The 16,407-nt window shown below is 36.0% G+C and overlaps 1 protein-coding gene across 6 annotated transcripts in view; it reads right to left on the bottom strand.

Annotated features, from left to right (window-relative positions):
• The window catches only part of PDLIM5 (PDZ and LIM domain 5), a 205,450-nt gene that overhangs the window by 135,251 nt on the left and 53,792 nt on the right, over window positions 1–16,407 (bottom strand). For all 6 annotated transcript variants that reach the window (XM_007495720.2, XM_001365378.3, XM_007495723.2 and 3 more), the window contains exon 3: window positions 9,589–9,740. In XM_007495720.2, the coding sequence (XP_007495782.2) occupies window positions 9,589–9,740 (152 nt within the window). The remainder of the gene's footprint in view (window positions 1–9,588; window positions 9,741–16,407) is intronic.

Below are 16,407 nucleotides of genomic sequence, written 5' to 3'. Positions count from 1 at the left end.
TCTGAACAAATTTGGTATATGACTGTGTTGGAATACTACGGCACCATAAGAAAGGCTAGAGAAACTGATTTTTTTAAATGGAAAAGAATTACATAAGGTTCTACTCATTAGTGAAATGAGTAGAACCAGGAGAACATTATACATAGAGAATTAATCTTGGAAGTGAATGTTATTTCCAGGAATGAACAGAAAGGTGAAATATAAAAGACAATTTTTATGTACATGATGGCCACCTTGACAATATCTATTTTAATGTGGGAAGGATGGGGAGGAGCTGGGCAGTAGTGGACAGGACACATTATGCAGATATGAAAAAAAGTAAGCTAAACACATATGAGATTAGTGATTTTTTCTGTACTGTCTTCTTTTTTTTTCATATATATTGGAAATGCTTATTTCATTTAGTTTTGTAAAATTTGGAATAAAAAAATTGAAGCCCAATAAGTGATTTGTCTAAGTTCATACAGGTAATGTCAAGTTCTCCTTAAAATTAATTTCTGTCTTTAGTCTTCTAAAATTAAGCTCGACATGTTCAACAAGGCCTTTGTCTCACACTGTATTACCATTACAGACAGTTAAACAGTAAAGACAGTCTATTTTAATACTTCAAAGATTTGTGACTTTATTCATGTGGGTTCACCCTCCCCTGGGGCAGACCACAACCCTTCCACACTAGTAGATCAAGATTTTGTTCCAAATTTTTTGAGGTTGGTCCTCAGATAGCAGACACCCAGTCTATCATCAGGCCCACACTTGGAACCCCTACCAGCCCGGCAGGCCCTGACAGTGCTTGCATTTTGCTAGAATAACCTTAAAAAACTTGCACACCACAATTAGGCATCAGAATATAGCTTTAGTGCAGGGACTGTGGTATATTATATAGAAAATCCCAAACATTATTTGTAGAAAATAACATTCCCTGGAAGTCAGTGATTTATGAAAGAATACGGAGAAACTAACTTTAAAAAGCTCATACTAAGTTTTCATACTTGAACTTGGAAACACACCAACCAAGGGATGCAAAAAGCTTCCAAAAAAAGGAAAGAAAGCAATCATGTGATTTTTTGACATGGGATCAGCAGCCCCAAGAAGTCATCCAAATCAAAGCGATTCTTCTGGTGTGGTTCTTTCAACTATTTTACAACTCTAGTTTTAAAATTTCTCATTTCCTTCTCATGATTCCAAAGCTACAGGATTTGGACTTGGAAGGACTAGAGGGAACAGAGGAAAAAGTCTTTGTGGAAAGATATCATCTCCTTCAAATGCAGTAGTTGCCCCATCTTTCTGCTCTCTGTTTCTCTAGTTAGTCATCTAGCTGGCCTTATCCTCCTGAGATCACAAGATCATAGACCCAGCCCTGGCAGGAACCTCAGAGGCCACCTCTTCCAACCTCGTTTGAGAAAAGAAGAACTGAGGCCAGCTGGGGAAGTGACTTGCCCCAGGTCACATCAATAGTAAGCCTCAAAGGCTCTAAATTCAGTCTTAGTGTTCTTTACTACTCCTTTAATAACAATGGATCATGGAAAATATAGTACTTAAATTTTCAAATGCGTTGATCTTGTTCATCCTTCTGACCAAAGATGATAAATCAATCCATCATGAGGGAGTAAAGAGTGTAAAGTCAATAGTCACCACAGAAAAGGCGACTAACAGGTGAGCTAGATGACAAGAAGAGAAAGTACCCATGAGATTGAAACAATGTCTTTTGATATTTTTAAGTGATACATTTAATTCTTCCATTCTGACCTTGCAAGAACTAAGGGTCTCTGTAGAAGTCTAAGAGCTTTGTGTGTGGAGAATCATTCCTTCCATAACTGTTTCCAATTTATTCTGTACTCATCTCATTTGTGCACTTTGTGCACAAGAAGTTCAGACTGTGAACTTCTTGAGAGCAGAAACTATCTTTAGTCTTTCTTTATATCCCCAGTTCATGTCACATAATAAGCACCTTAAAAGATTTGCTGATTTGACTTGATTTGCCCTCATTATCTTACTCCATGTCATGGAGCAGCCAGAAAGCTGTTTCTTTTGGGGGTAGGTTTTTTATGATTCTTTCATTCAAAATCATCTCCAAAGTAATCTAGCTCCTACATGTCCTTCAAGGCCTGGATCCATCTATTCTCACCACCTACAAGAACACTGTTGACAAATTCAAACCACAACACCTCTACCAATAAAATTTCATGGTATTTACTGTTTGTAGAAGTCTTTTTTAATTAATTAATTAATTAGATTACTTAATTTAGAATGTTTTTCCATGGTTCTATGATTCAGGTTCTTTTCCTCCCTTCCTCCCTCCCATAGACAACAAGCAATTCCTCTGAGTTTTTGTTTGTAGAATTCTTGAGCATATTAATCATGTATAGTCTTAAGATAACACTTCCACAACTATTTTACGCATGCATTGTAAACTCATGGAATCTTCCTAATTCTTAGTGCAGACCAGGAAACATGAAGTGTTTTACTATGTGTAAAGCAGTGCACATAGTAAGAGCTGGACAGAGCATAATCCCATGCCTTCGAACTTACATAATATAAAGGAGATATAATGTCATTAGACCTGTGACCTTAGCACAGATCCAAACCCAGATAATTCTTCCAATGTTTGAAGAGAGCTATCAGAACCTCTTTAAACCTTCTTTCTTCCAAGATAAAATATTCCCAGAAATGCTTTAAGCAATATTCCTAAAGTATCTTTTTAAAAAACAAAACAAAACAAAAAACCCTAACCTTCCATCTTAGAATCAATACTAATGTATTAGTCCATGGGCAGAAGAATGGTAAGGGCTGGGTAATAGGAGTTAAGTGACTTGCCCAGGGTCACACAGCTGGGAAGTTAAGGCATCTCTTTCTAAATCTTTTGCCATCAGAGTCTCTCCCCCTCCACTGCTCTGAAAAAGCTCCATTAGTCAATATCTCTACTAAAATAGGATTTTAAGAACTCACCCCTTTCTAAACAAGAGAGATCACCAATGGGACCTTTGCTTCTCTTATTCTGGATATTATATTCCTAATAATGTAGCTTGAAAATGTCATTAGTTTTTTTTTTCCAGAGCCCTGAAACATCAAATTTATCGTTTTCTATCCATGATTTTTTTTCTTTATAAACTAATCTAGCTACATCTCCCTCAATCAGTTTAATTTTTTTAAACCCAGAAAGGGTAACCTCTTTGAAGTCAGACTTCAGTCCATTTCATTTCTGTTTTCATATTTTTAGTTCCCTTGAATTCAGGCCAATGTGAAAAAACAGACTACAGAGGACATCTGTAACCCCTTACGTCAGAGCTCAGTCATCTACATCATCAGAAGAACACTGACTGGTCAAAACTCAAACACTGTCTATTGAGGTTTGTTTGCTTTGATTAGCTTTAAACTATGAAGATAACCTAAAGGGAATATAGCAGGGAATGGATTACCAAAGTTCTACGGGAAAATGCTACTAAGAAAAAAGAAGTCACAAAACAAGATTCTAGTTTCTATTAAAGATTGTAGTTTATATTTTAAAAAATACAACAAATGTTAAAGTTTACTTCATAGGATAATTATGTGGCTCACTGGCCAGAGAGCCAAGACTAGAGATGAGAGGATCTGGGTCAGATAATTTCTAGCTGTGTGACCCTAGGCAAATCACTTGACCCCAACTGCCTAGCCTCTTACTATTCTTTTTGCCTTCGAACCAATACTTAGTATTGATTCTAAGATGGAAGGTAAGGGTTAAAAAAATTTACTTAAGCCAAGCAGAGTTTCAAAATTTCAATAAGCCACAGACTACAGTCTCTGCCAAGAATAGGCCCTTGGGACCTGGCGATCTCCTTCCAAGTTGATAGATACCACATCCTATTTTTTCCTCCATCAGACACAAGTTAGGACGCATCTCTGCACCTTCAAGTTCTTTTCCACTTTCAAGGACCATTTCCATTTTTTCAAAGAGCACTTAAATCTTTCCAGTAAACAAGAGGACAGTGAGATGTTCCTTCAGCCCTCAGACCCTCTTCTCTCATAGAGACCTATCACTTATATTCTGTATAAAGCATTATTTAAAACTGTCAGAAAAATAAACACAGTAACTCTCTCCATGTTGCTGAAAAATTCTCCTTGCTTTCCAAGACAGCTAGAAAAAATATTCCAAGTCAATTTTGTTCTTGTTTGTAGCTCCTATAGCTAATTCATGGCTAACTGCAGTTTGCTCTTTCTCTTGGTCATAGGAAGGTTCAAAAAGGCTTCATTTAAAGCAGTCTTCCTCACCTTTAAACCTGTTCAAGGCCCACTATATCCCTTAAGCACAGTGCCTGGCATATAGTAAGTGCTTAATAAATGCTTTTTATTGACTGATTAAAAATGCCTAGTTCCTATGACAGCTTTCAAAGAAGTTATCACCTGCTTCTGAGGTCCTATCCACTATCTGAAGCCTTAAACAAGAAGCCAATTTCCAACCAGTTCTTCCACTTTTCAACAATGTTGAGCAGGCTTTAGAGTCATATATCTACCTAACTTCTTCTCCACCTCTCCATCTCTGCCTTTTGTCCAGAAAGAAATTCAGTTTAACTGGGACCTAGAACATTGGGAGGAGAGTCTGAGATGAGATAAGCCCAGGAAGACAAATGAAAGGCAAAAGAGCTCAAACTACTCAGTAGGCAATAATGAAGACTTCTGAGCAGAGCAACATTGTCAAATTTATGCACAAGGAAGGTTAGTATGGTAGTCAAGGGAAGACTGAATTGGAGAATAACTAGGAAATCATTGCAATAATTCAGGAAAATGATAATGAGGGTCTGAAGATGGTGGTGATAATCCAATGGTGGTACTAGGAATAGAGAGGAGGGAGACCAACATGAGAAATATCCCATCTGAATCAACAGAATTTAATTTTTTTCAACTAAGACATATAAATTGTTAAACTTTTCAATTACTAAACACAGTGAAAATTTTAGTAAAGTTTAACAAATTTAAATTTGAAAAAACAGTTCTGACTAGAATATTTTATCCAGTTATTTAAAAGTATCCATTAGGGGGCAACTAGGTGGCTCAATGCAATCCAGACAGGGTCCGGCACAGAAATGAGAGCTCTAGATTCAGATCTGGCCCCAGACATTTCCTAGCCATGGAACTCTGGACATGGCACTTATTCCTCATTGCCTAGCCCTTGCCACTCTTGAAAGCCTTGAAACCAATACACAGAATTAATTCTAAATTCTGTCTGGATTTTTTAAAGTAACTTTTATGCTAAAGCACTACAGTAATATAAATCCCAAAAGTCTAGTGCAGTGTGTTAAGAAATCTGTCAGACTGAAATAAGAGGTTACTGACATTTTCACTCTTTTAATAACTAGTTTTCCTATTCTCCTCTAATTAAAGTATATTAAATATATCCAATTAGTCATTGAAACATATCAATCTATGTACTCCTGATATTCTTTTCAAGCAGAAGGCTACAGAACATATATTTTGAATATTTCACAAAGCTTAAGTCTTCTAAAACTTCCTTTCCCAACCATAATATATTATTCAAATTAAAAAATGATGGGGGGGAAGGACAGACATGCCATCAATGATAATGAAAATGAAGAAAATGAGTGAAAAAAAGAAAATGAAATGAAAAATGAAAAAAATATATTAGGAAACCTATATTGCTTTGATGCTTCCTGGAGGATTTTACTTAAAGTTGTCAAATGAGAGCTATTTTTAAATTTTAAAAATTAGGTAAAGTACCCTATTGATTTATCACTTCGTCCTAAAACAGTGATGGCAAACCTTTTAGAGACCATAAACCGTGCCCCGCCCCCCAAGAAACTGAGTGCCCTGCCCCTACCCCAGAAAGGGGAGGGAGAAAGTACTCTCATTGGGTTGCTGGGCAGAGGGGTAGGTGAAGTGAAAAAATGTCCTCAGATTGTGGAAAGGAAAACTAAAGCAAGTTCTGGACTTTCTGCCACTAAGTTGGAACCAACAGCAGTTGGAGTGTTAGAGAAAAGATATTGACAAAACTGACAGTTGGTGGGGGAAGGGGCAACTGGGAGTGGCAGTTGGTCTTGTGACTCACACTTACTTCCTGGCTCTGGAACATGAAGGAGCCTCTCTTCCTGTGTCTGGATAGAAGTGCCTCTTTTCCTGAATTTCCTAACAGTGTGCTCTACCTGGATCCCTGTGATCGTGTCCATTGGTCAAAAGGACTTAAGGGAAGCAGTTTGGACTGTAAGGTAGGTCTTTAGGGGTGTCAACCCGAAGAGAAAGTCAGAACTTTTCTCCATCTTGCTGTCTACTGCTAACGACTTTGAACTTAAGAAAACTAGCATAGATTAGCACAGACAGGAATAACAAAAACCCTCCACCAGCCTGTGAGGCCTGGCCTCAGCTCAAAAGCTGAGAGAGACCCAAACCTTATCTAGAGAACTCTTTCTTCCCTCTTCCCTGATACCTCCCCAATCCAAACTTGTTACTAAAATTTATCTTTACTTGAATATCGCAGTCAGATAAGAGGACTAACATTTCAGGGGACATAGAGGGAGCTGAATCTCAAGACAGTTATTCAACCATAAATGGTCCTTATTGGACCCCTGGGCGACCTTGGTCTGTGGGGAGGCTTGTCCCTCAGGACGGTCCATGCTTACCTGCTCTGGGGTATCTGCAACATCATTCTATAGAGAAGACATCCACTCAGGCTATCATAAGTGGCCCATTTCTCGGGAACTTCATTTTTCAAAATAGCCTCTCGGCGGGGGGCATCTCTCTCCTTTTACCTCAACAGAATCCATATTTCCTCTCTCCCTTCAACTCCTCCATTCCCTGCTACAAGACCTTCAGTACCCCCTGTTCTTCAATTCCACCCATTTTTCCTATAAATATTACAAGGTGCAGTGAAGAGGGAGAAGGAAGCAGCTGGGCCAGAGTCCCTCTGCCTTTCTAATAATGAACTTTGGCAGAAGACAGCATGTGTGCCCACAGAGAGGGCTCTGCCTGCCCTCTTTGGCACGAGTGTCATAGGTTCCCCACCATGGCCCTAAAATATGAGTCACATTGCTAAATTGGCAAAGGTAAGGATAATTTTAAGGAAGGAAGTCTATGGTTTCTTGGCCTTCTTGATCATAATATGCAAAATGCATTTCAATTATTCTAATTATTCTAGTTAAAAGAAATGTCTCAACTTCACCCTTGAACAGGAAGAAGAGAATTCTTAAAAGGAATTATTCACCAAGGCAGTGCCAAAAGTGAATTGATTGTTGTTATATGATGAATCAAAATCAAAATATGTTGTATGATGAATTAAATGAACTTTCTCTGGTGTTCTATTTTATCTCATTGTGAAATTTTACCTGTTGTAACATAAATTGTAAACAAAACTGGTTTGTTAGAGATTTTTAGGACCATGAAGTAATTCTGCCTCTCCTTAGTCATGTCTTTCTCTATTCATAGAAATGTTTAGTTTAGATTAATAATAAATTAAGAAAAATGTTTCCAGTTGGTTCAAGTCTGAAACAGTAGATTTCTATCTGATCCAGTGATAATACTACTAGACATCTACTCCCAAAGGAGGTCAAAAACAGGGAAAAATTCTACTTTGAGAGGTTAAGATTCCCTTGGAATCAAGACCACCAGCTGCTATTATCCAAGTACTGATGTAAATGATGAGGGCATAGAGTAAAGTTGAGACAACACAAGAAAGTTCAGATCTGAAGGGGGAAAAAATAACTTAGAAACTCTACTGGCATTCTTATCAGCTCCTGGGTCTTCCTTTATTATCTCTATGCAAATGACTCCCAGATCTATTTATACCATTTCAGCTGTTCTCCTGAGTTTCAATGATGTGTCACCTAGATTTCCTATAGGCATATCTCAAATTTAACTTATCCAAAAGAGAATTTATCATTTTTCTTTATTCCGTCATGGACACCACCCAGTGCACCACCTCAGAGTCATCCTTAACTCTTCACTTTTTCTCAACCCTACATATCTAATCAGTTGTCAGGCCTTGTTGATTGAATGTCCATCCATCCCCTTCTCTCTTATTATATCTAACCTAGAATCTTTTAGAAGGTCTCTCAAAACCCAGGCTCTGTCACTCTATCTCTATCGCTCTCATCCTTCCTCCACACAGCTGAAAAAAAAATGACAATTCTAAAGCACTAGTCTGACTGCATCACTCCCCCGTTCAAAAAGTTCCGAAAGCTTTTTGTTATTTTTAGGATCAAATACAATTTCCTCTGTTTGGCATTTAAAGCCCTTTGCAGTTTGGCTCATGTCTACCTATCCAGACTTATTAAATGTTATTCTCCTTCATGTACTCTACACTGAAGCCAGAGTCATTGATTTGTTATTCCATATTTGGTCTACCATCTCTGAATTTGGACAGGCCCTATCCCATGCCATGAATGCCTTCCCCTTTCTCACTTCTGCCTTTTAGAACCTCTTCCAACCCCTATAGTAGGTTTGTCCTGATTCTTCCAGTTCCTAGGGCCTCCACTATCCATGAGGATACTTTTATTTATTTTGTATATATTTTATACTTGAGTGTATATAATTCAATGTTATTGCTTGATAAAATACAAGTAGCAAGAACTGTTTCATTTTTGTATTTTTATCCCTAGGACCTAGCCTAGGTGTCTAGCATACAGAAGAGGCTTAATAAATGCTTGTTGATTAGTTGACTGATTGAAGATGATTTTTTGGTTAACATTATCAACAAATTCCCTTGCATTTCTTTATTTTCAAATTCTCTTAAATGAATAAAATTTTGGTAACAATTTAGTTGTGTTTAGGCAAAGGAAATGTTTAAGAATTCAGTTATAATTCCGATGACATTAAATAGCTGTAGACACTAAAAGCTTCTACATTTTTAACCTTTAAATATATAAAGCCAGAAACATGGAGACAAAGGTTAAAATTTTTCTTCAAATCTTGGAAATGAGATTTTGCTTGATTGTTAGTGTTTCAGGAGCCTAAAGGATCCTTTATTACAGTCCGTACTAAATCGCTTAAGTTAGAAATTCATCCGAAAAGGGCAACATCTGGTTTTCATCTGTTCTCATGGGAACCAGAGAAGTGTTTTGACTGGAAAATAAGATATTGGGTAGTAAAATAAGGGGTATGATGTGAAAGCAAACAGGCAGGTATGAAGACATGATATATAGCCAAGGAAAAGAACTTAAACCTAACATAAACTTTCAATTTTAGAATGTGAGAAAAGATTCATTATCACTCATTATTTAAACAAATCCCTCAATGACACCTCAAATGTGCAAAGACTGTTAACTCTTGCCCTTTTATCCCCAAAATTTTATTAACAAAAATAACCATCTTAACCTAGGATTTACTTTACATAAATGTTATGTCAATTTTCCAGAAAAAAAATGTAGGGGGACTATATTAGCAAGTCAGTTAATGGAAGCCAACTGCTCCCCAGATTTTAAGGTGCTTTCTTAACATTGTTTGGCCAAATCCAATCAATTTTTTCTGATCTGACAAATATTTAATGATCTATATGATGTAAGTTCCTTTTAGAGCCACAGACACCAAATATAAAAAGATACTCCAACATGGATTTTCTCTGGTTTTGTTTTGTATTTTTTTCTTTTTTGGAATGAAAAGGTAGCTTACCTTTGCAGAGTCATGTTCAAAGAGCCTGTACAAGCCTTAATCTTGTTCTGAGCTTCAAGATGGGTCATTCCCTGAGCACTTATCCCATCAATGCTGAGAACCACATCTCCTATCCTCACATGGGCTTGAGATGCCTTACCACCATCTTTTAGCTAGAATAAACACATTGCAATAAATTAGGTAAGAGTATCTTTCTTCAAGAAATTAAAATAACCTTATATTTATGTTATTTAAAGGCAAATAGGACAAATTCATGTCCTCTAATACCTGGTAGGAAACAAAATTATCAGAAACAATATATGAACCTGGGATAATTAGTTATTCCTTAACACATCATATCATATTGAACTACCATAAAAACTTTTCAAAGAAAGGAGGCCTTATTCTACTACATAATAAAAGGTGGTGAAATCATTAACAATAAGCATGGCATTGCCATAAAATAGGCCTAAGAATATATATGGAAAGTTCAGAATTTAACAAAAGGGAAATGAATAGATAAAACATATTTTACCCCTGCTCTTACATAAATAATGAAAACTGTTTCTTTAAACCATGGATTCCTAACTTGGGCTTTGTAAACTTTAAAAATAATATTATAACTTCAATAATGATTTCCATATAATTGTTTTCTGTATAATCCTATGGATTGTATTTGAAAACATAATTCTGAAGAAGGCTTCCAGACAGCTAAAGTGACTCATGACAAAAAGGCTAAGGATTCATTTCAAACACTTGTCTATTTATCTGAATTCAAAAAATAACATCTTGAGAAAGCTGTAGAATGATTTATATTGATAACTATAATTCTGCTAACCATATTAAAGGAAGTTTTTCCAATAGCATGGGGACTTGAATTTTATTTTTGATGTTTAGGGTTTCCTGTTCCAGGATCTCTCAGCAGGATGGGAAGGAAACTGTCTGCAATTACTAACAGACATTAGTGGGCATCACAGGTTCTTAATTTCCAAATCCATCTTCCCTTGACCAATAAAATTTCCTTAGTGTTCATACTGTTTGGTTTGGTCCGCTTACATCTTACTGAGTGTTTCCTTGCTCCAAAAGAAACAAACAAGTGTAATATTAAAATAATTAAGAGGGAAAATGATGTCAATTTCACAAAAAATAGTGAGACATGAAAAATGAGAAGCAAGAGAAAAGGACATTTTCTGATAAAAATAACATTTTTAATATTTGACATACATTAATAAGTGTCAATGAAAAATTAATTGGTTTAAGAAAAAGACATAAGGAAAGCATACAATACATTTATTATTCTATCAATATTTCCAAATTAATGATCACAATGTTTTAGAAAAGGAATGATTTATGATTTTTAAGTTAAAAAATATAATGAAAATCTAAAAGAAAGAAAATAGCTCACCAAGAAATCATATCCTAACCAAAACACCTTTGTTCTAGATTCTAGAAATAAAAAATGTTTAAATCTAGGGTCACAAGGTGGGAAATGATAAAGGCAACAAGGTACTATCAAACTAAACCTTTTCCATAAGCACTCCAAAAATGATCAGTGGAATTCGTGCACAAGCCATTCTAATTAAATTTAAGATAAATACTAAGGCTGGGATTTAAAAAAACAACACATAAACATACCTCTCCAAATAACACTGTATACACTATACAATATACCTACATAGTATAAAATAAGCCTGGCACTGTATAAAGAATGCAATGAAAACAGCAAGCTAAGAAGCAATGTGAAGATTGGATTTAGCTATTTCCTGTTTGTAACAATGAAGATACTTAGTTTAACAAAATCAGGAATGTTTTGGGAACTCTAAATTACTCCACCCTACTTAGACCATACTTTAGGGGAAGATAAAGTTGTAATCTCCTGATTGAACAATGAAGCTACTTAGTTCTCACCTTATAGAACTAGAACTTTAAGCTAAGTCTATTTTTAGATCTTAATACAAAAAGGTGTTAAGTAACTAGAAAGGTTAAATTAATCACAAAAAGGTCAAATAACTCACAAAAGGTGAACTTAACAAAGAAGTGTTAAGTAACTCTTAAGATATAATCAAACCAAAGAAGATGAGAACTAAAAGTATGGGTAGTCCTGGAGAAAAACCTTTGATATGATTGGTAGATGTGAAAATTTGATATGATTGGTAGATGTGAAACGTCTATATATTTGGGATTTTTGCTCTCACCGGCACCTTAGTGACAGTGGAGAGTTAGCTAAGAGTAGTGTGCTGAGCCTTCCAGCATCTCAGCGCAGCTACAAGCTATTTGTCTGGTTCAGTGGTGAGTTTCTGGCTGAGTTTCCTCCTTTACTTTTCCAACTTTATCTCCTTAGAAGCCTCTAATCTTTAGAGACCTAGAGGTGGGAATTTTAAACTCCCTCTGGCCCAGGCCAGGCAGGAGGAATCCTATATCCTCTTCCCTCCTTCTCCTTAAATTCCTTCCCTTTATATTAATTAAATTACCATAAATTTCCAGACTAAGACTTGGGTATATTATTTTGGATTTTCCCTGGTGACCAATTAACTCTAGATTTTAATTCATTAACTCTAGATTTTAAGTAACAACCCTAAAATTAATCTTTACAGCAATAGATTTCAATGACATGTATGTCATTTCATTCTCTTCAACATAAGAAAATCATCCATGGAGTATCTAATTTTTCACCATAAAAAAATTAGAATAAGGGACAGTTAATGTGGCACCCTAGATAGGGTACCAGATCTGAAGATGGAAGGACCTGGGTTCAAATCTAGCTTCAGATACTTCCTAGCTGTGTGACCCAGGGCAAGTCACTTAACCCTATAAGCCATGCCCTTGCCCTTCTGCCATAAGAGTTGTTAGGAAGACAGAAAGTAAGTTTTACAAAAAGATTTAGAATAAAATAAACTAAAAGAATACACAAAATTGCTACTGCATGGGGCAATCTTAGTAACTCCTATGGGTCCTTTCTCCTTTCACTTCTATCACTTAGAATGCTTTCTTTCCTTCCAAATTCAGCTAAAGCATTATCAATTACATGAATCTTTTCTTGACCCCTTACCATCTCTCTGTCTTAATTTATTTTATATGTATCTACTCCATAAAATGTTAGCTAAGGGGGCAGGCATTGTTTCATTTTTATTTTTATATCTTCACCCTCTAGCATGGTGTCTAGTACACAGTAAATACTAAATAAGTGATTGTTAAATGATTTTTTAAAACTCCTTACTTTCTACCTTAGAATTGCTACTAAATATAGATAGGTTCCAAGTCAGAAGAGCAATAAGGATTAGACAAGTGGGGTGAAGTGACTTCACATAGATAGGAAATATCTAAGGTTGGACTGGAACCAAGGTCCTCCTGGCTCTAGGCCTGGTTCTCCATCCACTAGCTGCCCTTTGTTGATTAATTTTTAAAGAATAATATTTGATGACAGTTACTATATTTAAATGAGGGAAAAGGCAATGTATTGGATTAAAATGAGATACTAAACTTGGAATCAAAGTGGCAAAGCTAAATATATTTTTAATGGAGGTATTGAGATTTATAAGAAATAAAAATTACTTTATTGACAGACACCAATAATTTACTTTTAGACCATGATCATGTGGGAATGAAGCTTTCTTTATGAGAAGTTATTTCTTTTATATCAAAGCTTGAATTTTCCCTATCAATAAATGTATGCCGTTGGCCAAGTTATTTCATCTCTGATTTTCAGTTTCTTCAGCTGTAAAATGGGGATAATGATACCTACTTTTATGGATTGTTGTGAAGCCCAAATTATCTACTAATATTCCAGAGAAGCCAAGCCTTACCAGAGAGTTTGAGAAGGAAAGAGGGAAATACTCCAGAATAAACAAAATCTAGGATGAACTCTCAGGCAGGCATGTCCTACCTCAGCCAACAGTACCAGTGCCTCCTAACTCAGCTGCCATCACTCCAAATTAGCTTCCACCAACGAATGAAAGTTATGCTAAGGTGGCACAGTATACATACGGTAGGGCTCTGGGCTTGAAGTCAGGAAAACCTGAGTTCAAATCTAGCCTCAAACTTTCTGTGTGAGCCTGGGGAAGTCAATTATCTGCTCGTAAAAAAAGTAGTAATCTTATCAATACACACAATGAGATCTTGTTTTTTCTGTACTTTTCAATTTTGTGACCATAAAAATGTTATTTGCTATAGAAAATAATTTTAAAAATCTGTCTGTCCCTTTCTCACATTTTTGTCGAGTTATCTTGTCATGGCAGGTCATTCTCAAAAACTTTGTAAAAACTTGAATGTGGGCTTACTGCTGTCCTCATGAATGCCTTTTTAGGGCAGGTAGTATACTGTCTGATATTTTTTCCAAGTCTTTTCGTATTTTCCCTTCCTTGAAATATTTTGTAAAACTGTCGCTTGATACTCTTTAAGATTGTCTCGCTATACATTTCTTCAGCATGTGCTTGGTTTGGCAAATTTAACTAGTTCACATTTGTAGGCATACATAAAAAGATGAGTTGATTCATTTCTTCTACCTATTTTATTTCTACTGCTTAGTAGCAAATGCTGTCTAGGTCAGTGATGTATACAATTTAGGAAGAGGAAGAGAACTCACACACAATTTATGATTCAAATGAGATTTATGGAAGGTTATTCTTTACAGTCATCTAGGACCTCTGGGGATAATTAAAGTCTTCCCCTCTGCAGCTCAGAATGGGCCTCCACTAGTTGTCAGAGTGCCTGCTTGTAGCATGAAACCAGTTTATGGGGGTGTACCATGAAAGATGGTTTCCCAGCTTTACCTTTTTTATATAGCAAAGGTCACAAAGCAAGGATATCTCATCAGTTTTACCCACTTCCCAGAATGGGAGTGACTGGTTAGAGAAACAAGGTACTGCCCTGTTACCTCCTCTCCCACTTCTACACTTGTTAGTTGTTGATGAAGAGAGAAAAAGGGTTGAGAGTTGGTGGAGAGAGAAAACATTCAGCTTACTTCATGATTGACTTTATGAACTTTAGAATCTCATCTAATTTCCATTGACTCTCTTCATTCTCCATTGCCTTTTTCTATTTTATAGTGATGCTAGTCATAATCTTCATAAATCTCACTTTAGCATTTTACAAATGAATATGTATTCTAAAATAATTTATCACTGAATATCCACTCTCATGGCCTTGGGGCACACACTGTGAAGCCCAAGTCACCAACTTTTAAATCAGACTCAGATCAGATCAAGACTTGTTCAAGAACTACCAATGTCTCCTTACTGCTACAAAATAAAGTCCAAGGCAAATATGATTCATGTTTAATAAATTAAATAATTCAGAAGTCAAACACATGACACAAAAACTTTCATCCAAAATATAATCAGAAGGTGCTAGGCATGGTAATTAGTGAACATCATCTGGATTCTTTTGGAAGGCATTCAAAGATTGCTATAATCCTACCTTAATTTCTCTCTGTATAATATTTCACTATTAATTCCCTTCACAATCCCTCAGATTAGCAAAACTCTTCTACTAAATGTTCCCTCAAATTTACCAAGTTCCTTTCCATTTCATACTTTGTTGGGATGCTTCTTCCTCCATCTAAAATGTCTCTCTTTTATGTAAAACAGAAGCTGGCAAGTTCTTTCAACAATAGCTCAAGACACGCCAAGAATTACTCTGATTTCTTCAAGTATTTTCCCACAGTGGGCTCTCATATTTTTAAATTCCTATAGAACTCCTGCTTTTTCTTTGGTACAGCAAATGTGTTTATCTTCTGACCACTCATCCTGTTGCCAATCATAGTTCTTGGTCTCCCTGAGTTACCTTCCCCATTCTTAGTAGAAAACCTAATTTTAAAAATGACCAATAGGTATGAAAAAGCAATTTTCACAAGAAATCAAATCTATTGATAGCCACATGAAGAAATGTCCTAAATCACTGAAGATTAGAAAAGTACAAATTAAAACAACTCCAAGTTACCCACTCACACTCATTAGATTGGCCAACACAACAGAAAAGGAAAATGACAAATGATAGAGGGAATGTAGTAATATACTGTTGCTGCATTATTACTAATACTATACATAACACTGCAGAACTCTAATGCATTGCTGGGGAAGTTGTGAACATTCTGGAGAACAATTTGGAACTCTGTCCAAAGAGCTATAAAATTATGCATACTCTTTGACCCAGCAATACTGCACTGGGCTTATACCCCAAAGAGACGAAGGGGGAAAAAAGGGATCTCTATGTACAAAACTGTTTATAGGAGTTCTTTTTGTGATGGCAAAGGATTAGAAATCAAGCAGAAATGTGTCAATTAGAGAATGGCTGAACAAGTTATAGTATATGATTGTGATGGAATGCTGTGTGTTGTACGAAATGAAGAAGGGGATAGTTTCCAGAAAAACCTGGAAAGACATATGCACTGGTACAAAGTAAAGTGAGCAGAACCAGCAGAACAATGTACACAGAAATGGCAATATTGTAATAATGATCAACTGTGAAAAAGACTTAGCAAAGCAGTTATCCATGTCAATTCTAAAGAACTCATAGTAAACAATGCTATCCAACTCTGGATAGAGAACTGATGGACTTTGAGGGCAGATTGAAACATAGTTTTTGTCTTTATTTTTTCTTGACTTTTGTGGGGAAGAGGGGTGCAACAAAGCTAATGTGGAAATGTGTTTTGCATGATTTCACAGATATAATAGGTATAATATTGCTTGCTTTTTTAATTAGTTAGGGAGAGGGTGAGAATTTGGAACTATGTAGTGAAAAATTAAAATAAAAGAAATTTTTTTAAAAGAAAAAAGGAAAATCTCATTCAAGAAGTTGGCCCAATCCCCCTCAGTAATCTATTTCAATGTTTCACAATGCTCG

The sequence above is a fragment of the Monodelphis domestica genome, chromosome 6, assembly GCF_027887165.1.
Source record: "Monodelphis domestica isolate mMonDom1 chromosome 6, mMonDom1.pri, whole genome shotgun sequence".
Lineage (NCBI taxonomy): Eukaryota > Metazoa > Chordata > Mammalia > Didelphimorphia > Didelphidae > Monodelphis > Monodelphis domestica.
Note: the sequence above shows the minus strand (reverse complement) of the source record. Positions and strands in the feature narration are given on the sequence as shown.